The 23218-nt window shown below is 34.4% G+C and overlaps 1 protein-coding gene across 3 annotated transcripts in view; it reads left to right on the top strand.

The window, feature by feature from the left end:
• Window positions 1-21166, top strand: part of PHF14 (PHD finger protein 14) — a 207371-nt gene extending 186205 nt beyond the window's left edge. Inside the window, exon 19 of one of the 3 annotated variants that reach the window (XR_008296827.1) lies at window positions 20945-21000. Coding sequence is in view for 2 of the 3 variants with exons in the window: in XM_027071968.2 (XP_026927769.2) it covers window positions 20945-21019 (75 nt within the window). In the remaining variant the exon portion in view is untranslated. Of the gene's footprint in view, window positions 1-20944 lie in introns of all 3 variants that reach the window. The other 2 variants (XM_027071968.2, XM_015081217.3) reach the window with 2 other exon arrangements.
• Window positions 21167-23218: the final 2052 nt, after the last annotated feature.

Below are 23218 nucleotides of genomic sequence, written 5' to 3'. Positions count from 1 at the left end.
ATGCTGACTTTTCTGGTGCATGTGCATGCTGAACGCATTTGTACTCTAAGGTCCTTGCCCGTCTTCTGTAGGCCTGGACATCATCTTCTCACAGATTAGTATATGAGTGGCTCCTTCATATCATTCAGGTCTCAGCTTGAATGTCACCTCTTTAGTAGAGGTATTTTCCTGATTACTTTGTCTAAGAAAAGGTGTGCTCCCACAGTTTGTATCCCTTTCCTGTGTTCTTTCTGCTACATCAAAATTTGAAACTTGTTAGCAGATTATTATGTCTTTCCCTGTTGGAATTTAAGATCCATGAGGACAGTTATGCTGTTTCTCCATCTCCTAGAACAGAACCTGGCACATAATAGATACATATTCGTAGGTAACCAACAAATAGAAAACATTCTATATTGTAAATTTAATTCTTAACAATTATCATTTGTATTGAAAAATTAGGATTGTAGATAGAAAAGAAAGCAAAAATTACCCTTTTTAAGTATTTATTTATTTTGAGAGAGCACAAGCAGGGGAGGGGGATAGAGAGAGAATCCCAAGCAGGCTCTGCTCTGTCAGCACTGAGCCCAATGTGGGGCTCAAACTCATGAACCTGTGAGATCATGACCTGAGCCAAAACCAAGAGTTGGATGCTTAATTAACTGAGCCACCCAGGCCCCCCTACAAAACTTATAATTTTTGTTCTGGTTAGGTTTTGAGGCTAGGTTTTTATTTTTTTACATTTTACAGACAAGGAAGCCAAAACTAAGAGGTCATCTGCCTTTCCCAAGGTCACATCAACAGTAAGTTCCAAAGCAGGATTCAAATAGGTTTGTCTGACACCAAAGCCTAGACATGTACTCATGTAGATGTTTTGGGGAAGAACATCACATACTTGTTTTTCAGTGTAAGATAAATTCAACCCATGGATTATGTGTACACATACACACACACACACACACACACACGTCACCAACATTTTTTGTTGTGTTTTTGTATAATCTCTGTTTTTGCCAACAATTGATTTAAAATCATATTGCTTCATTACGGTCAATATTAATCCATCATGAAAGACAGTTCCAGACAGCAACCTAGGAGACATAAATTCTGAACCCAACTTTACTATTAATTAGCTATGGGACTCTGGGGAAGTCAGTTATGTACTCTAAGAATGGCTTTTCTATCAGCATTATAAAAAAGAATAGATCAAATGATCCATCCTCTAAGTAAGGTACCTCCTATCTCTAAAATCTTAACAGCTCTTAGTAGAGAAGAGTGCTCTGAAAAAAAACATAGAAATCTGTTGTAACTTATCTCCATACCTGAGTTATCTCTAAATGTGACTTGCTTATGTATCGATTTCCTCTTGGAAATACACATAGTGGACAGTTTTCTTGTTTTGATCACTCTCCTCTCAAAATTTAGGGATGTAACTAGAAGAACGCAGATACAGAATTTAGAGTTGTCTTGAATAATCTGTTGGGTTTTTTTTAACCTATTGTTGATTTTCCTAATATTATCAAAAGAGGTCCTCACTGTATTCTCTTATTGTTTGTAAGGGTGTTTCAGTTGATTCCCTGGACATTTCTAGGTATACACAAATACGGTTGGTTTTACTTCCTCTTTTACAACTTTATACTTTGTCTTTCTCTTGTCTAATAGTGTTGGCTAATATCTCCAAAACAAGATTAAATAATAGCGGTATGCGTGTTATCACCTTGACCTTAGTTGGAATGTTTCAAGTGTATGAAGTTAGTGTTTGAGTTAAAAACATTTATATTAAGAAAGTTTAATGTAAATAAATTGATAAAATGTAATGTTGAAAACAAACTGCAGGGAGGCAAACCATAAGAGTCTTAATATAGAGAACAAACTAAGGGTTGCTGGGGGGGGGGGTGTGGGGGATGGGCTAAATGGGCGATGGGTATTAAGGAGGGCACTTGTTGTGTTGAGCACTGGGTGTTATATGTAAGTGACAAATCCCTAAATTCTACTCCTGAAACCATTATTACACTATATGTTAACAAACTTGGGTTTAAATAAAATTAAAAAAAAGAAAAGAAACTGCAAACTGTAGAAGATATATAATATGATGCCATTCATATAAAATGTTAAAATATAAAACCATACCAGGGAATAAGTAATATCCAACTCAATGTATTGGAAAGAAAGGGGAAAAGGATGGAGAAGGAATACTGAAAGGTTAAGTGTTATAAGTTACGGTTATGATTACTGTTATGTTTGCAACATTTATAACAAAAATAATTTGATTCCCTGAAGAAACCTGGAGGTGTCTGGTATAAAGAACATAGGTCTGAATTGAAGACACTTTACCTTTCAAGTGTATACATTTCCTGATCACCGGGATCAGCTGTGTTTGCTGTCCTCTCTACAGAGGTATGCTGTAGGTATGCTGAACATATTGCACATAATAGGTATTCATTAAATAATTACTGAATGAAAAACTAAAGGAAAGAAAGAAGGAAACACATCATTAACTTTTTATTTTAAGTAAAGCTTAGTTTAAATAAGTTATGTAGATTTATTTTGTATATTAGAAGCCTACAATTTTTCTAAAAAAACAATGTTACCAAGTTTTCCATATGGCTTTTCAGAAGTCAACATAATATTACATATTATTGTGCTGCTTGTGATGTGAAACATGTAACACAAATTAATTTTGGGGTTTACTACCTTTGTATCAGCAGAATAAAGCCCTGCTTCAGGCTACCTACAGTCAGATGGGACACAATGGTGTCACAGTTTCAAATGCCTACTATTACTCAGTTATATTCCTGTTTTATAATTCTTTTGAAATTGAATTTATCAATAAAACATTTCAATCTGTGGTGAATTACAGACCATATACTTTATTTTCTATTTTAAAAGAAAATGGGAAAAAAAGGAGCTGTATGTATTTTCTGTCTGTGATAAAATACAGTAATTTTAAAATAAGCAAAATAAAATAATTCTTTAAAAACCCTCTCATTGCAACGGATAATTATAAATTTAAATTCCCTGGGTAATTACTGAACCATCTGTATTATGAAAATTAGGACTTTTAAATGTTTAATGGATTTTTGATTGCACAGTATGACTGCCACATAATGTGGCTATGAGATCATTAACTTTTGTCATTTTTATATTTTCACTGTATAACTTCATTTTTCATTAATCATTGGGTTTTGTCAGAGTCAATTTAATATTGTACCAGGATTTTCTTTTGAGACCCTTGAGTTTAAACTCTCAGCATTCCCAAGAGCCCAGAGGAGTCCTACCTCTAGAGGCTTATGATTCTTCTTACAAATAGAGGCTATTTTTATTTTCTCAAAAAGTAAGCTTTTGTGTTAGTAATTAGTAAAAAATTGAGAAAGCCATGGACCTTGATAATAAATTATCTTTACATGAGTTTATTTGAAGACATAAGAGCAGTCATCCCAAAGTAGTGCAGAATTGTGTGTTGCTCAAAAATTGATTCTTGTGACATTTTACCAATACCCTTTTTGTCCTCAACTATTTCTATTTCCTCATGAGATTTAGGAAATATCATACAACAAATCCTAAATACTGTCATAATATTTGAAAAAGTGAAAAGGCAATCAGTATGTTTATCAAGATTTCTACAGATTATCTTTAGGGAGAATTATAGAACTGTTTTGGATTTAAAGGTTGTTTTTCAGTCACTTCTGTGAGATAGACTTAGAATCTTTTTGTTAAACTGAATAATTAATGTGGTCAGTAGCCAGTGAGCAAAAATTGAGTTATTTTTCAGAATGTATGGGGCGCTTTTAAAATGTATTGATCACAGGCAATTGTAATTGTCCCTTTGGTATATGGAAAGAGGACTCTTTGGAGTCAGAGCTGAATTTGAATCCTAGGTTGTCATATTTTTAAGTGTGTGACTAAGAGCCGTTCCTTAATGTCTCCAATCTTCAATTTTCTCAATGAGAAATGGGAATGAAAATATTAAAAATACTTACTCTTTCCTGGCATTTGTGAAGATTACATATAATGTATGTAAATACTTGGTATTTGATATGTATACAAAAAGTCAAAAGTATTATTTATCTGTTTCCTGTGCATCTGTATAGTAGTAAATTTATTCATGTAGTCAAGAAATATTCATTAAGAAGCCAAAGTAGGATAGGAATAGCACTAATTCCTTAGGATACTGTGGTAATAAGCAAGACAGGGAAAAAATCTATCATGGAGCTTACACCCTAGTGAAAGACGACACATGATATGTAAATAAGTAAATGATCCTTTCATTGTGATACATGTTATGGAGAACAGTCTGAGTGCTGAGGAATAGAAAGTTTCGTGCATAAAGTCAGAGAACTCCTCATTGACTGACACCTTTATGACAGAAGTAAACTAAGCATACAAAATCAGATGCAGAGTAAAAGGTGCCATTTGTCTAGAAATCTTTTTCTTAAAAAAGGCAAAACAGTGGCTAAGCAGTAATCTACAAGTTCTAGATATGGAAATGTGGCTATTATTTTTGACACTGATTGTGAAAAACCACTGTTAGAGCATTTTTGTGTGTGGAATTTTCTAAAATAGTGTTTTTAATTTTTCTTGAAGCAAAATCAGTTTTTAACCCATGAAAAATTAATGTGCCATAGAAGATGTGTTACTGGACATCTAATGAGCTGTTAATTTCCAATAAAACTATGAAGACTAATGGGTTCACTCTGGGGAAAATAGTATTCAACTTGAAATAGAGATATTTGAGGCAACTTAATCTGTTCACTTGGGAGTAAAGTTTTTAAGATTCACTTTCTAAACATAGTTTTATTTCTGAAAGATGCCCTTGATGTTGAATTTACCTTAATACAAGGATAGTGTAAGTTACAGTGAGAAGTATTTGTTTTAAAGATTCACAATACTAATCTTTGGGCACGAGGAAAGGTTTGTTATTTTGATGATATAGCCCACCTCTCTAGAATATTAATCATTAAAAAAAGGCAAACTCTTCTATGTATTATCATGGTCAGTTTTCTTCTCTTCACATTTATATGCCTGATGTACTTTCTCCATTGCATTGTAATTATATGCATGCCTGTCTACCAAATTGGAACATGGACTGCTCTAGGCAGCAAGAACTTTTATCCATCTTTGTTATTTCCAATACCTTGCCTAATGTCCAACTCATGGTCACTGTTCATTAATTTTTTTTTTAAGTTTATTTATTTTGAGACAGAGTACACGTGCACACACACAAGCAAGGTAGGGACAGAGAGAGAAGGAGAGAGAGAATCCCAAGCAGGCTCTATGACAGCAGAGAGCCTGACATGGAGTTCATTCCTAAGAACGATGAGATCACTTCCTAAGCCAAAATCAAGAGTCGGACACTCAACCAACTGAGCCACCCAGGCCCCCCTCATTAAATTTTTGTAAGAGTAAAAAGGGAATAAGATTCTAGGAATAGAATTTATTCTAGGAATATAATTTACCTCAAGAGTTAAAACCATCTTTATAAGACAATGTTTTTGTTTTAGTTTTATTAAACTGAAGTTAGTTAATATACAGTGTAGTTTTGATTGTGGGGGGTAGAACCCAATGATTCATCACTTACATACACACCCAGTGCTCATCCCAACAAATGCCCTCCTCAGTGCCCATCACCCATCCAGTCCATTCCCCACTCCCACCCCCTCCTCCAGCAACCCTGTCTGTTCTCTGTGTTTAAGAGTCTCTTATGGATTGCCTCCCTCTCTGTAAGATAATGTTTAATATGAGTCAGTGAACAAACTATATTCCAGACTCTTCTAAAATGTAAAGATTATTTGATCAATACAATCAGGTCTGTCATTGGATTACCAAAAATGAATAGATCAATTGATTGATCTTTAGGTTTTGACTTACTAACATTTTTGCTTTGGTTTGACATCTGTACCCTATTAAGTCAGTCTTAGGTCAAATGATAACTTCTTTGGAGAAATTTTCTTTGTTAAGCAAGAATACCTCTTTTCCTCTAGATAACAGTCAGACATCATTTTTGAAGGCATTGATTAAAGGTACGAAAATAACATGTTAGTATTAATAAGAACATCTACTACCCAAAATACGACCAAATGAAATAATAAACACAAATCATATATTTTACTGTATTAGTTGAATATTGTTCTAATGGTTGTTAAACTTCATGAATCAGAAAAACATGACAGTGAACTTCACGTGTGAAACATCACTGAATGACTGTATGATTTTACTAGCATTTTTTTACTAAAGGCACTACTTTATAGAGTCTGTAATGAGTTGTTCATATTATGGAAATGCCAAAACCTCTTTATGTGTAACTCTGATTACCTCTGCATACTACTTTGGTGAGAAATTTTATAGTATTTAAAACCAAAGCATATTTATTTCTAAATCATCCTAACAAAGATTTTTTTATTTGCTTATCTGTTTTTACTTTTGTGTTGAGACAAGTTTAGATTTTAAGAGTTGCAAAAATTTTATGGAGAGTACCCACCTTCTCCTTATGTTAACATCTTATATAAACACAGAACAAGGATCAAACGCAAATCTTAATATTGTAATACTTTTAAGTAAACTATAGAATTTGTTTGAATTTTACTGGTTTTGTCACTAATGTCCTTTTTCTGGTCCAGAATCCCCATTCATGGGTATTCTGGATGGTGGCAATTATTACTCTTTCCTTGCCTTTCAAACCTTGACACTTTTGAAGAGTATTATTCATTTATTTTATAGACTATCCTTCAATTTGGGTTTGTCTGGTATTTCCTCATTATTAGATTGAGGCTACCACAGACTAGAGGTGATGTCCCTTCTCAGTACATCATATGAGGGGAAATAGCATGTCAATATGTATGACTAGTTATGTTAACCATGCTCAGTCAAGTTAAGTTAGTGTTTGTCAGGTTTCTCCACTGTAAAGTTATCATTTTTCTTTTAGCAGTGTAGTTTTAAATCATTTTGAGTTTGGAAGACAGTTTGGGGAGTTGTTTTATGTCCCTAGATAACCTAGTAAAGAAAGTGGTTTCGTATTTTTGTCTATTTAGTGCTCAGTATTTTCATATATAATGTGCGGGATTAGATAAGATCTGATAGGAATCTTTCAACTTTAGTATTCTGTGACTTAATTACTCTGAGAACTGTAAGTGAGTTAAGAGATATTCCATACATATCCTAGTTGTTTGCAAATTAGCCTCAAGTCCTTCTTTGATTTTGATGTGGCTTTGGAGATAAATACGTTGACAACTTCCTGCTTAAAAAGGGCATTATATATTGAAAATAACTTAAATTGAGACAGTTTATAAGTTCCTAATGAAAGTCTAGATATTTTATTACGTATATTTGAAGTTATTTCTTAGTCTGAAATTTGTCAGTTTAAAACATTTACAGTTTATCTGGCCTCAGAAACCATAACAATAGAAGAATTTTAATTACTGAAATATTCTGTCAGCTTTTTATCTTAATACAAATTCTGGTTTTCACTTTGATAAGTTTCATTCAGTGAAGTCAAGTTATGTAAAAAAAAGTTAATATAATTTTCATTAAGGGAGTTTATGGTATTTTTTACTTGTTGAGTGTCTTCTACCCATTCTCTAAAGTAATATTAAGGTTGTGTGTACCATTATCATTTATGTAAATTCTGTTTGTTTCTTTGACAGTAATTTGACACATATGAGCTATAACTATCCTTTATTTAGAATATCAAAACTCAGCAAAGGAAATATAAAATGTATTTTCTCTTTCTCTTTTTTTTTTAAATTGTGGTTTCAGTTAAAATGGCCAAAGATTATGATTTTTCTAACGGCAGTATAGAAGTTAATTTTGGTAAAAATTAACCTTAGGGCCTTACTAAGCAAAAAAAAAAAATTTTTCTTTTAAAATATATAGTGTCTTTTTAATCTGTGTTGCATCAAACTCCTCGTTGTATTTTGAAGGATAAACAAAATGTTGTCACATCCTACTAACGATGGCACTCTTGGGGTGCCTGGGTGGCTCAATTGGTTAAGCATCCGACCTCAGCTCAGGTAATGTTTTGCTGTCTGTCAGGCTCTGTGCTGATAGCTCAGAGCCTGGAGCCTTCTTCAGATTCTGTGTCTCCCTCTCTCTCTCTATCTCAAAAATGAATAAATGTTAAAAAAAAAATTTAAGAAAAAGATGGTAGTCTTCTAGTGGCCAATCCCAATATCATGGTTATTGCTTATGTTAGTGAATAAATATGCTACATACAAGTATTTTCCAGCTTTTATAACTGTTATTGCTCAATAAATTCTAGTCATAGTAAACAGTGTATATATATCTGAAAACTTTGAGCCAATCTCTGATTTTTGAAATCCAACTTGGAAGTCTTGAGTACTATACTTTGGTGATCGCCCTATCTCATATCTTGCATATTTCCGACATTTTTAGACCTTATTTTTACCTCATTTTAATTTGGTAGAATTTTTTTAAATCTCTGGGAATTTAAACCTGTATGTGTATATTTAGGGTAAAAAAATAAAACAGCATAAATTTAGAAATATTTCTTCTCCTTGAGTGTCTGTAGGGAAAGTAGAAGTTTATATGTACTGTCTTTAAATATTAGCACATTTGAGATTTTTGAAATGTTACATTTAGTGAATAGTAGATGATTTGTGACTCATTAAAAAGGAACAACATCAGAATCATATGGGTCCCAGAAGAGGGAGAAATAGGGGTAGAAGGGTTATATGAGCCAATCATAGCAGAAAACTTTCCTAACCTGGGGAAAGACACAGACATCAAAATCCAGGAAGCATAGAGGACTCCCATTAAATTCACCAAAAAATGACCATCAAACAAGGCATATCATACTCAAATTCACAAAATACTCAGGCAAGGAAAGAATCATAAAAACAGCAAGGCAAAAAAAGTCCTTAACCAACAAGGGAAGACAGATCAGGTTCCCAGCAGAGCTCTCCACAAAAACTTGGCAGGCCAGAAAGGAGTGGCAGGATATATTCAACGTGCTGAATCAGAAAAATATGTGGCCAAGAATTCTCTACCCAGCAAGGCTGTCATTCAAAATAGAAAGAGAGATAAAAAGTTTCCCAGACAAACAAAAATTAAAGGAGTTTGTGACCACTAAACCAGCCCTGCAAGAAATTTTAAGGGGGACTCTGTGAGGGGAGAAAAGATGAAAATAAAAAGAAAGAGAGAGAGAGGAGAGAAAGACCAAAAGCAACAAAGCTTAGAAAGAACCAAAGAACACCACCAGAAACTCCAACTTTACAAGCAACATAATGGCAAAAAATTCCTCTTTCAGTACTCACTCTAAACGTCAATGGACTCAATGCTCCAATCAAAAGACATAGGGTAGCAGAATGGATAAGAAAACAAGATCCATCTATATGTTGTTTACAAGAGACCCACTTTAGACCTAAAGACACCTTCAGATTGAAAATAAGGGGATAGAGAACCATCTGTCATGCTAATGGTCAACAAGAGAAAGCCAGAGTAGCCATACTTGTATCAGACAATCAAGACTTTAAAATAAAGACTGTATCAAGAGATGGAGAAGGGCATTATATCATAATCCAGGGGTCTATCCATCAAGAAGACCTAACATTTGTAAACATTTATGCAGCAATTGTGGAAGCACCCAACATATAAATCAATTAATCACAAACATAAAGAAACTCATCGATAGAAATACCAGACTTCAACACCCTGCGCACAGCAATGGACAGATCATGTAATCAAAAAATCAACAAGGAAACAATGGCTTTGAATGACACACTGGACCAGATGGACATTTCACCAGAACATTTCATCCTAAAGCAGCAGTACACACATTCTTCTCCAGTGCACATGGAATGTTCTCCACAATAGGCCACATACTGGGACACAAATCAGCCCTCAACAACTACAAAAAGATCGAGATCATACTGTGCATATTTTCAGACCACAACGCTATGAAACTCAAAATCAACCACAAGAAAAAATTTGGGAAGGTAACAAATACTTGGAGACTGAAGAACATCCTACTAAAGAATTAAACATCCTACTAAAGAAGTTAAAGAGGAAATTAAAAAGTACATGGAAACCAATGAGAATAACACCACAGCCCAAAACCTCTGGGATGCAGCAAAGGCGGTCATAAGATGAAAGTCTATAGCAATCTAGGCCTTCCTAAAGAAGGAACAAAGACCTCAGATACACAACTTAACCTTACCCCTTAAAGACCTGGAAAATAAAAGCAAATAAAACCAAAAATCAGCAGAAGACAGGAAGTAATAAAGATTAGAGCAGAAATTAATGCTATCAAAACAACAACAACAACAACAACAAAACAGTAGAACAGATCAATGAAACCAGAAGCTGGTTCTTTGAAAGAATTAACAAAATTGATAAACAAACAACTGGCCAGTTTGATCAAAAAGAAAAAGGAAAGGACCCACATAATAAAATCAAGAACAAGGGGCACCTGGGTGGCTCAGTCGGTTAAGTGGCCGACTTCAGCTCAGGTCGTGATCTCGCAGTCCGTGAGTTGGAGACCTGCATCGAGCTCTGTGCTGACATCTCAGAGCCTGGAGCCTGTTTCAAATTCTGTGTCTCCCTCTCTCTGACCCTCCCCTGTTCATGCTCTGTCTCTCCCTGTCTCAAAAAAAAAAAAAAAAAAAAAAAAGATAAAAAAAATTAAACAAAATAAAAATCAAGAATGAAAGAGGAGAGATTATAATCAACACAGCAGGAACAAAAACAATAAGAGGATATTATGAACAACTATACACCAATAAAATGGACAATCTAGAAGACATGGACAAATTCCTAGAAACATACACACTTCCAAAACTGAAACAGGAAGAAACAAAATTTGAACAGACCCATAACCAATAAAGAAATCAAATTAGTAATCAAAAATCTGCCAAAAAACAAAAGTCCGGAGCCAGATGGCTTTCCAGGGGAAATTCTACCAAACATTTAAGGAAGAGTTAACACCTGTTCTCTTAAAGCTGTTCCAAAATATAGAAATGGAAGGAAAACTTCCAAACTCTTTCTATGAGGTCAGCATTACCTTGATTCCAAAACCAGACAGAGACCCCATGAAAAAGGAGAACTATAGACCAATTTCCCTGATGAACATGGATGCAAAAATCCTCAACAAGATATTAGCCAGCCAGATTCAACAATACATTGAAAAAATTATTTACCACGACCAAGTGGGATTTACACCTGGGATGCGGGACAGGTTCAATATCCACACTCAATTAATGTGATTCATCACATCAATGCAAGAAAAGGACAAGAACCATATGATCCTATCAATAGATGCAGAGAAAGCATTTGGCAAAAGACAGCATCCTTTCTTGATAAAAACCTTCAAGAAGGAAGGGATAGAAGGATCATACCTCGAGATTATAAAAGCCATATATGAACGACCCAACGCTAATATCATCCTCAATGGGAAAAAACAGAGCTTTCCCCCTAAGGTCAGGAACAGGAGAGGGATGTCCACTCTCGCCACTGTTACTCAACATAGTATTGGAAGTCTTAATTAGCCTTTGCAATCAGACAACACAAAGAAAGAAAAGGCATCCAAATCAGCCAGGAGGAGGTCAAACTTTCACTCTTCACAGACGACGTGATAGTCTACATGGAAAACCCAAAAGATTCCACTAAAAAAATGCTAGAACTGATTCATGAATTCAGCAAAGTTGCAGGATATAAAATCAACGCACAGAAATCAGTTGCATTCCTGTACACCAACAATGAAGCAACAGAGAAATCAAGCAATTGATCTCATTTACAATTGCACCAAAAACTATAAAATACCTAGGAATAAATCTAACCAAAGAGGTGAAAAAGCTATACACTGAAAACTATAGAAAGCTTATGAAAGAAATTGAAGAAGACACAAAAAAAATGGAGATTCCATGCTCCTGGATAGGAAGAACAAATATTGTTAAAATGTCGATACTATCCAAAGCAATCTACCTATTCAATGCAATACCCATTAAAATAACACCAGTATTCTTCACAGAGCTAGAATAAACAATTCTAAAATGTGTACGGAACCAGCAGAGACCCCGAATAGCCAAAGCAATCTTGAAAACGAAAACCAAAGCAGGAGGCATCACAATCTGAGACTTCAAGTTACACTACAAAGCTGTAATCATCAAGACAGTATGGTGCTGGCACAAGAACAGACACTCAGATCAATGGAACAGAATAGAGAACCCAGAAATGGACCCAGAAACATATGGCCAACTAATCTTTGACAAAGCAGGAAAGAATATTCAGTGGAATAAAGACAGTCTTCAGCAAGAGGTGCTGGGAAAACTGGACAGTGACATGCAGAAGAATGAACCTGGACCACTTTCTTACACCATACCCAAAAATAAGCTCAAAATGGATGAAAGACGTAAATGTAAGAGAGGCAGCCATCAAAATCCTTGAGGAGAAACCTCTTTGATCTTGGTGGCGGCAACTTCTTAACACATCTCCAGTAGCAAGGGAAACAAAAGCAAAAATGAACTACTGGGACCTCATCTTCTGCACAGCAAAGGAAACAATCAGCAAAACCAAAAGGCAACTGACAGAATGGGAGAAGATATTTGCAAATGACATATCAGATAAAGGGTTAGTATCCAAAATCTATAAAGAACTTATCAAATTCAACACCCAAAAAACAAATAATCTAGTGAAGAAATGGGCAAAAGACATGAATAGACACTTCTCCAAAGAAGACATCCAGATGGCCAACCGACACATGAAAAAATGCTCCACATCACTCATCATCAGGGAAATACAAATCAAAACCACCATGCAATACCACCTTACACCTGTAAGGATGGCTAACATTAACAACTCAGGCAACAACAGATGTTGGCGAGGATACAGAGAAAGAGGATCTCTTTTACATTGTTGGTGGGAATGCAAGCTGGTGCAGCCACTCTGGAAAACAGTCTGGAGGTTCCTCAAAAAATTAAAAATCAAACTACCCTACGGCCCAGCAATTGCACTACTAGGTATTTATCCAAGGGATACAGGTGTGCTGTTTCGAAGGGACCCATGCACCCCCATGTTTATAGCAACACTATCAACAATAGCCAAAGTATGGAAAGAGCCCAAATGTCCATCGATGGATGAATGGATAAAGAAGATGTGGCTTGTATACACAATGGAGTATTACTCGGCAATCAAAAAAAAATGAAATCTTGCCATTTGCAACTACATGGGTGGAACTAGAGGGTATTATGCTAAGTGAAATTAAGTCAGTCAGAGAAAGACAAAAATCATACGACTTCACTCATATGAGGACTTTAAGAGACAAAACAGATGAACACAAGGGAAGGGAAACAAAAGTAATATAAAAACAGGGAGGGGGACAAAACAGAAGAGACTCATAAATATGGAGAACAAACTGAGGGTTATGGGAGGGCTTGTGGGAGGGGGGATGGGCTAAATGGGTAAGGGGTTAAGGAACCTACTCCGAAATAATTGTTGCACTATTTGCTAACTAATTTGGATGTAAATTAAAAAATAAAATCATAATAAAAAAAAAAGAAATGGGCAGAGGATCTGAAGAGACATTTTTTCAAAGAAGGTATACAGATGGCCAACAGATACATGAAAAGATGTTCAACATCACTGATCATCAGGGAAATGCAAATCAAAACCACAAAGACCACTTAGTATCAAAAAGACAAGAAATGGGGTGCCTAGGTGGCCCATTCGGTTAAGCAACCAACTCTTGATTTCAGCTCAGGTCATGATCTCATGATTCGTGAGATCAAGCCTCTTGCTGGGCTTAGCGCTGACAACACAGAGCCTGTTTGGGATTCTCTATCTCCTTCTCTCTCTTCCACTACCCCACTTGCACTCTTTTTCAAAAATAAATAACCTAGTGGGGAAAAAAAGACAAGAAATAGCAAGATTTGGCAAGGATGTGGAGAAAAAGGAACCCTAAAACACTGTTGGTGGGCATGTAAATTGGTGCAGCCACTATGGAAAACAGCATGGAGTTTCCTCCAAAAGTTAAAAATAGAAAAACCATACAACACAGTAATTTTACTTGTGGGTATTTACTCAAAGAAAAAAACAATAGTAATTCAAAAGATACATGTACCCCTATGTTTATTGCAGCATTATTTATCATAGCCAAGATTTGGAAGCAATCTAAGTGTCGGTGGGTAGCTGAATGCATAAAGAAATTGTGGCGGATAAAGAAATTATGGTAGAATATGTAACAGCATAGATGGACATAGAGAATATTATGCTGAGTAAAGTAAGACAAAGACAAATACAGTATGATATCACTTATATGTGTAACTAAAAACAGTGAAGCAGAAACACTCCTGAATGGAATAAACATTAGTGCCAGAGGGGAGGGGTGTGGGGAATGGAAACATAGGTGAAGGGGACAAAGAGATACAGAGTTTCAGTTAGTTATAAAATAAGTCATGGGGATGAAAAGTACTGAATAGGGAATATAGTCAATATTTTAGTAACTTTGTATGGTGACAGATGGGAACTATACTTACTGTGGTGAGCACTGAGTAATATATATATAGTTGTCAATCAGCATGTTGTACACCTGAAACTAATATACCATTATGTCAACCATGCTTGATTAAAATTAATAAGTAAATAAGAACATAAATAAGGTACTACATGAAAAAACATATAAAACTTTTGCTATCCTCACTTGAAAATATATTTATGTTGGACCATTAAAGAATTTGAGATATTTTTGTTTTGTTTTTCTATAATCAGTGCTGACTGCATACCAACTTACAAAACTGAATACTTCAAGTAAATATCTTTTAAAGCAAAAATGTTACAAATGAAGGTGAGTTATCAAGGTAGGGGCATCTCATGCAGAATCTAGCATATACTTCTATGCTTATTTCTCAGATATTAGACTTCTATAAGAAGATTTTTTTTAATCTTTAAGACCATAAGCTCCATATGAAGAGGATAGTGGTATTTTTAGCCCTAGGAGGTTCATATCTTAAACGTACCTGAAATATCTAAAAATTAATGTTACAGAAATTATGCTTTTTATTCATGTTTATGGGAAGATATAAGGATATAAACTTATAGAATAGGGTTTATGTTCATTAAGAGCCTACTCTAGCTCACACTTACCATCTGTCATTCATTTCCTTTCTTTCCTTTCTGCTAGCTATTTTGCCTGACTCTCACCTTTCACTCACTGATCTTCATTTCCTTTAATATAAATATACTCTCTCCAGATGGTTGTGCTAGTCCTGAGGGTCTTTCTGGCTCTGGGAAACACTGGAAAACCCAGTGTTTTATTTCTAACTTCCCCATTTCCATGCGCAAAAGCCACCACAAAGTAAAACATGACAAGAGGAACTAAAGACTCAGAAAAGCAAACCTAGTCCATTAAATTTGTTCCACAATCACAAATCAGAGATAAGTGATTGCTTAACAAATGAAACAGAATTGTTCATGTATTCTCATACATGAAACCAGATATTCATTTCTGCCCTTTTATCTGTTTTACTTGCTATTAAAATAAAGGATATGATTTTATAATATTAAATTAAGGGAAATTTCCTTGGTTATTTCCTTTCTGAACCACTAAGTAGAAAAAAAGGTAGAAATTTACTTACAAGACGTATTTGAGCTAGGTTTACTAAGAACCTCCCCAGTTACTTTAATTTTATAATATAGCCCTAGACTCTCTAATTAAATATGCAACTTCTGTCATAAGGAAAAAAAAAACCCATCTTATGCTTTTTACACTATATTTAATTAAGCATTTCTTGTAAGTTCATTTCAGTATCTATCATGGCCCACTAAAGTTGGATTCAGTTATAAAATGGTAGATTAATTACCTTTTGTATTAAATGAAATAAGAATCTCAAATATGCAAAGTCAGGAAATTTAATTGTGGTCTTCAATTGCTTATTCAGTGCGTTGGAAAACTGAATGCAGAAGTACAGAAAAAAGAGCCAAAGGTTGTTAAATGTAGCACATCACACACATCTTGCACTTTACTTAATGATCCAAGTGTTTATTACTATGAAGGAAATGCACCATTTAAAGAATTATGGTGGAATTGTAAAACATTAAAAACTCTAATTAATTTTAGTCTGAAGCATGCAGCGTGCTCATTTTGCCTAAAACATTTTCATTATCAGTATTTTTCCAGTTATTAAGATTAATTTTTTCTTCATTGTGCAGCACCAGCACATTTTCTGTATTAAAAGCATAATCTTAAATGCCGTTGAGAATTATATCTGGAACATACTTTAAGTAAATAAAAGACAGCAGTTTTTGACCATAGACTGGAAGAGTATATATTGCTTTTTGATACCTATTCTATAACTAACATAGCAGATTAAGTGTATATCTTTTTTGTCAAAAGCCATAAATATATATACACATATATATTCACTAACATTTTTAAAAAGACCATTGTTAAAGCATAAAGATAATTTTGACTATTAATTTGAATCCAACTACAGTAACTCTCGGATTAGCCAAAGGAATATTTAAAATCTAAAGATAATACAAGAAAATAGAAATAGGTTAAGTTAGTGCTTAGCTGCACCTCCTCACTTCATTTTACTGCTGTACTACCATGTATCTGTCTGCTATAAGTAAGAAATTCAGTAAAGTGAAAACAACTGAAATTCTCTTTGTAAACATTGACCTCCATTATGCTCATTTCTGGAAATAGTTCAAAGGGTGAGATTATAAAGGGATTTATTTTAAAAAATCTTATGTTTTCTGTTGGTAAAAGTAATCCATAAGTAGAAAAGTAAGAAAATATATGAAAGCATAAACAAGGAAATAAAAATTAAGAACATCACCATTATGAACATTTGAGATACTTATGAAAGGAATTTTAAGTAGAACAATGGAAAGCAAACTGTTTTGGCTGTTGTTTTCAATGTGAGCAGCTATAGGTGCCTTGAATTTTTTTCCACATAAAATCTTTATATATATGTGACACTTACTTTGAATGTAGAAAACCTTTCATTGAGTCACCATTTATTAAATTGCTTTTTGAAATAATTTTAGATTTAAGAAAAATGCAAAAATAGTACAGGTAATTCCCATTTGCCCTTTATCCAGCTTGCTGAAGTGTTATCGACTTTTATAACTAAAGTAGATAACTGAAACCAGGAATTAACATCAAGACAATACTATTAACTACTGCATAGACCATATTTAAATTTTGCCAGTTTTTCCACTAATACCCTTTTCGTGGTCCAGGATCCCATTAGTTTTTAATCATCATGTTCCCTTAGTCTTCTTCCATCTGTGACAGTCCAAACTTTGTATGGTCTTTGATGACCTTGGCAGTTTTGAAGACTACTGTTTAATTATTTTATATAATGTTTATCTGATGCTTTCTCATGATTAGATTGAGATTATGCATTATTAAGAAGGATACCACAGACCTGATGTGCCCTTTTTAGTGCATCATAGCAAAGGGTTAATTACTGTGAATAAGTATTACTGGTGATACTAACCTTAATCACTTGGGTATGGTGGTATTTGACAGGTATCTGCATTATAAAGTATTTATACATTCTTCTTTAAAGATAAAAACAAACAATGGGGAAAGTTGTCCCTTTGTATAATACTACTTAAAGAGAAATCACTTACAATTTGGCTGTCTATAGGGTTAATAGACTAATTTGAGTCCAAATATTACCTGAGCAGTAGAAATTCTAGCTGCTAAAATAACTGCCCTTTTTTTGGAGTTGGTTATCTCCGAAGAGAAAGAAAAAGCAGGATGGATTGGTTTTATTAATTGGCATCAATTCTTTGAACTATTATGAAAACTAAGACAGTTTTGTAAATAAGGAAAATTGAGGGTGCCTCTGTTCCAATTGATAGTGGAAGCTTTAATAGCATTTAAACAAAACCTTGCAAGTTTTATTCATTGGTAAGAGAGATTTAGTTTAGGTAAGAATGTCAGTGTTTTTACTGTTAGAATGTTTAGTTTAGGTAAGAATGTTTTTGCTGTTCTCTGTTAGAGTAACTCCCTCAGTCTTATGTTACCACCAGGAGCATTAGACCATAATCCCATGGACTGTGTATGCCTAGACATTCTCATTCTCATTACTACAACAATGCTGTCAGTGTAAAAAGAGCAAGAAGGCTAAAGAACCACCGTCAGTCATTTGGCATTATGGGTTGTTGTTATGTGAATGGGTATTGAAATTCCACATGTAACTAGCAGATCTGCAGGGTGGTTACAATCAACATGTTTTCTGGAGTATGAATTAGCAAGCTTCAGTGTTAAGAGGTAAACCTGTCTACACTTTCCAGTGGCCCCAAAGGGTACATTTTCTTGCTGGCTGCTTCAGAACACTTTGTGAAACAAATGTCAAAATTGTCAGGACTGTCACTAAGAAAATGATCCGTGTAGTAAGGGTCTTCTTTTGCTGGGAAACAAACAGATGTCTTAACTCAGCAAAGAGTAAACAAAAACGTGCCATTTATCAGAAGAAATTTTTTACTGCCATTAATATTCAGTAGTGAAGAAATACTTTTTGGTAAAAAGCTTCTATATTTGCAGTTTCATTCATTATGCAATCATTAGTCAATGATATTTGATTTGCTGCCTGAGCTATTTCAATGCTTTTATTAATCTTGAATTGCTTATAAATTCTTACACAAATTAGCACTTGTAAACAAACAAACAAAAAAAAATAAAGCAACCTCTAAAATCCTTTATGGAGGTTTATTGTGTCTAAATCTACTGTTTTTATTTATAATGATAAAACCTGTTGGAATGCTTGGGTGGCTCAGTTGGTTGAGCATGTGACTCTTGATTTTGGCTAATCTCATGATCACATGAGATTGAGCCCCATGTCAGGCTCCGTGCTGAGCATGGAGCTTGCTTAAGATTCTCTCTCTTCCTCTGACCCTCTCCCCTGTCCTCTCTCTCTCTCTCTCTCTCTCTCTAAGTAAAAAAATAAATAAATAAAAGCTTTTATTGCTATTTTCATTATTTTGATGATGTTCTACTATAGCAATTACAATGTGTTATACTCTAGCAGTTAGGGTTAAATGCCTTTTCCTCCCCTTCATAATCCTTTTCTTCATCCAAATCACAGTTTTCTTTGTACAGAGGAAAAAGGAGATAGGATCTTGTTACCTATGGAAACGGTTTAAAGGCACATAAAGGCAAGATCATGTAAGACATGTCCTCAGCATAAAGAAAAATGTAGAACAATTCGTCATTGTCCTGAGCAGGAGGCAATATTAGAAGAGACATGCATTTATAAACTATGGTTGACCTTTGAATAACATGAGAGGGCTAGGTGTTCCAACAACCTGCATGTGACTTTTGACTACCCCCAGATTTACCAATAGAGCTTATCATTGACCAGAAAAGCCTTACTGATAACATAGTTAATTAACACATATTTTGTTATGTATATTATATACTGTATTCTTATAATAAAGTAAGTTAGAAAAGAGAAGATGTTGAGAAAATCAGACAGAAGAGAAAATACATGTATAGAACTGTACTATATTTATTGAAAAAAATCTGTTTAAATACATAAATTCAGTGCTACCTAACAAAAAATGTCTTGCCACCTTTACCTGCTAAATTAACACCTTCTGTCAGTGTCTCACATGAAGAAGACAACAGAAAGCATAGAGCAAAATTTGCTTCTGTTAAGATCTAATCAAAATGTAATCTCTAGAAACTCTTGCCCAAAAGTGGAAAATACCTGTTCAAGAGTCAATCAAACATAGTATCTGTGTTCAGTAGAGATAAGTTGGGAAAAAAAAATTAAAACAACATACAGTGACTATTTTGCTTTGAACAATATATTAAAATTACATTGCCAAAATGACATTCAAAGCCCCATCCCTCGTATGCAACATATTTATAAATGATTCAGATTGGTTTATAATATTGGTAATTTCTCTACTTTTCTGATGTTGACAAAGTCTAACTCACAGATGCTATTGAACCTAGAGACAAAGTATATAAAGGAAGCCTTCTCCACCTTAACATTTATAGGCAAGGATGTGGTTTTTCATGGGAAAAAATTATACTTGAATTTCATTTATTTAATAAAGTCAGTTTACTAAGAGCTCAACAATGATTGAATTTGGTTTTATAAGATTCTGAGATAAAGGTGATGTATTTGGTGACACTGATAATATTACTGTTGTCTAGAGATACTTAAGAAATTGCTTTCAGTTAATAAAAATGAAAGTTCTCACTTGATAATTATTAGAAACATTAGGAAAGCAAGACTGCTTTGTACTTGGCATTGTTGAAGGAACATAGATGATGAAATGGGTTACAGATTGTAAGGTGAAATATTTTTCCAGACTCTCATTATTTATACTTTGGAGGTCGCCATTTAATATTGAACACAAGATGCACTTCATTCCTATGGAGACAGACATTACGAAGTCACTTCATTTATTCACCATGTTCCACAGGACCCTGCTATGAATTATGAAGCCACACTTAGAATTGAAACTGTAGAAGACTGTAAGCATTCGATAGACTGACATGACCATGTTTCCTATTTTAGAGCTGACTGATCTTCAGATAACATATGGTGGTGCAAGTAATTGGAAAATTGGCAGGCCTGTCAAGAAAGCACGTTAGAGGAAACAAAAATGCCATGCTGGAGCACATAAAGTGTCTCAGAAGTTAAATTTACTTTTATCAAACAGTGAAGTAAAAATACCTGATTCACCCCCCCCTAAAATGGATACTTTTTATGGGCAGGTGTTTTCAAAAGTAATTTGAGGTCATTAATAAAATAAGTTGCTTTTAAGAACATACAGAAAATTTTAGTCCACGTGTAGTGCAAATGAGCACCCACTATAAATATTTGAATGTTACATAATGTTACCATTTTGTTTCTAGCCTCTTTTCTAGGATTGCCAGAATCACAGCAGTTAATTCTTCAGAGAAATAGAATTAAAATGTATTAATTATAGCTGATAAAATGCCCTAAAGTTTACATTTTAATGTTTTCTAAAATTTATTTCACAGGAAGATGAAAATGAAGCTGAAAGAAAAAATTTATCTCAGGAGCTCAGCATGGAACAGAAGAATCCAAAGAAATAAAGGATTTTCTGTAGTGTTTTGAAAAGTTTGCAATTTATGTAGTAGCAGATAAAATTTCTAATTGTAAAATGTTAAATTGTAAAATCTAATTTGCAAAATGTTCTCAATAAAGTCATTGAAAATGAAATAGGACCTTGTTCTTGGAATCTATATGTTTTCTAAAGCAATTTAAACTTTTAATAAAGGACCTTCTAAAAATACTAAATTGAAATCTGAGAATGGAGACAGAATTTTCTCTAATCCGTAACCTATAATCTGTTAAGTATTAATACATCTGAATGACCTCAACAGAAAATCTCTCACAGTCATTTTTCCCCTTACTGGGCTCTATTGTCTTCTTCAGGGGCATTAACAGAATTCCAATTATGAATATAAAGAAAAGACAACATGGTTCAAAAATCAACAGCAAACACATGCATGTGAAAACACTTAAAAGCAAACAGAGCCACCAGGTGAAATATCATTTTGGGATTTCATCAACTCATGTATGACATACTACTCTAGCATGGCAAGTAAGGGTTAAAAGGAAATAATTCAACATTCTCTGCAGCCGAAGTAGTACCATGACTTTTACTTCACAAAATACTAAGGACCTACTATTTGCTGTGCCCTGCACACTTTCCTGGATATTTCAAGAACACTTTCCCATCTGTATTTCTTTGGCTTAGAATTTTCTAAAATTCCTTTGATACCTATCTTTATCAGGATTTTCATAACCAGCCATTTGACTTCCCCTGGTTCTGATTTTTTAGCTATCATTTACCAACTATAGCAGGAACAATGAATCGACTTGCTGTTTGCAGAGTCAGATGTTTTTAGCAGATGTCTTTGTTTGATGATTTAAGGCAGAGTTTTTTAAAAAGAGAAGCATAACTTGGGAAGGCTTGTAAGAGAATGTCAGCATACAAGTTCTTCCCTGTGAGAGTGGAATCTGCGTACTTGCCCTGGAGCCACAGTTTGACCACATGCATCCGACAAGTTCAATAAAGGTGTGGCAGTGGGATGTGCTGACAGTTATGATACAGTGAGCCGAAATGGGAAAAACTACAAGCAGGCAAGACATTAAATTCACTGATACATAGCCTCAAGTAACGTAACCGTGGGTATCAGGAAAACAGCTCTATCCCATATACTAGAGTCCTTGGATGAATTTTGGAACAAAGATTTTGAGGCAAATGCCTGAGAAGGCAGGTTAGAGTCTAAAGCAGGCCTTTGCAACAAGCAACTATACAAATTAATTTGACATTTTCCCCCATTGTTTTCTGTTTTTGAGTGAGACATCAGTCTATATTTCAAAATACCCTATTCACATAGATTGGAATTACATTACTAGTGTCACTTTTAAAAAGAAGCAATAATACATGATTCATAGCATTTATTTTGATGTTGCAGGTACTATACTAAATGCTTAGTGTACATTATGCCACTAACCCTCCCTGTTAAGACATAAGATGGTTACCGTTATTTTTCCCATTTTCCAGTGATCAATCCGAGGTTTAGACGGGAAATAAGAGGAAATAGGTAACGAACGTTACGTAGCTTGTAACTGGCAGAGCAACACTTCAAACCCAAGCAGTCTCACCCAAGAATATCACATTTAATTACTGTGGAAACACCTGTTAATACCGTACCTCTTTCCATCCACTATCTTCCCCTAAAATATACAGGCTTGCTTATTAGCACCTCATTCATCACCTGCTACTTCTTTAGTTATTCCTCTTCCCCAACTTCTTAGCCATGCTTAATTTATTTTGAAGACTTTGGCTTCAGTGAAAGAGTGAAACAATTATAACTACCATTTCACCTGCTCCAAAACACAAGAACCCTGCTTTATCTTTTGTAGATTAAGTCACGATGAAAGAAGTATAAGAGCAGCTTACTGCTTCTCTATGGTTTTTCAGTAACTTTCTGGCCTTTTTTTTTTCCTTCGGTACATTGTGAGTGCACTGCCATCTGGTCTCTTAATTAGTTTCATTTCTAAAAGAAGTTACTGAGTAGTATGAGAGGCACAGTGACCCTGAGCCGCTGGACGGGCATTTTAAATAGAAATATTTAAGTGATACCTTTGACTATTTAAAACCCCAGTTGCCCTTTTTAAAAATATTTTTTTTTCAAAAAAACACACTCCTTGGTTTAGGACAGCGAGTGATAAAGTAGAATCACAGTGAATTTTCTTTAGGGATAATTTGCCATATGAAT

Source organism: Acinonyx jubatus, chromosome A2, assembly GCF_027475565.1.
Source record: "Acinonyx jubatus isolate Ajub_Pintada_27869175 chromosome A2, VMU_Ajub_asm_v1.0, whole genome shotgun sequence".
NCBI lineage: Eukaryota > Metazoa > Chordata > Mammalia > Carnivora > Felidae > Acinonyx > Acinonyx jubatus.
Note: the sequence above shows the minus strand (reverse complement) of the source record. Positions and strands in the feature narration are given on the sequence as shown.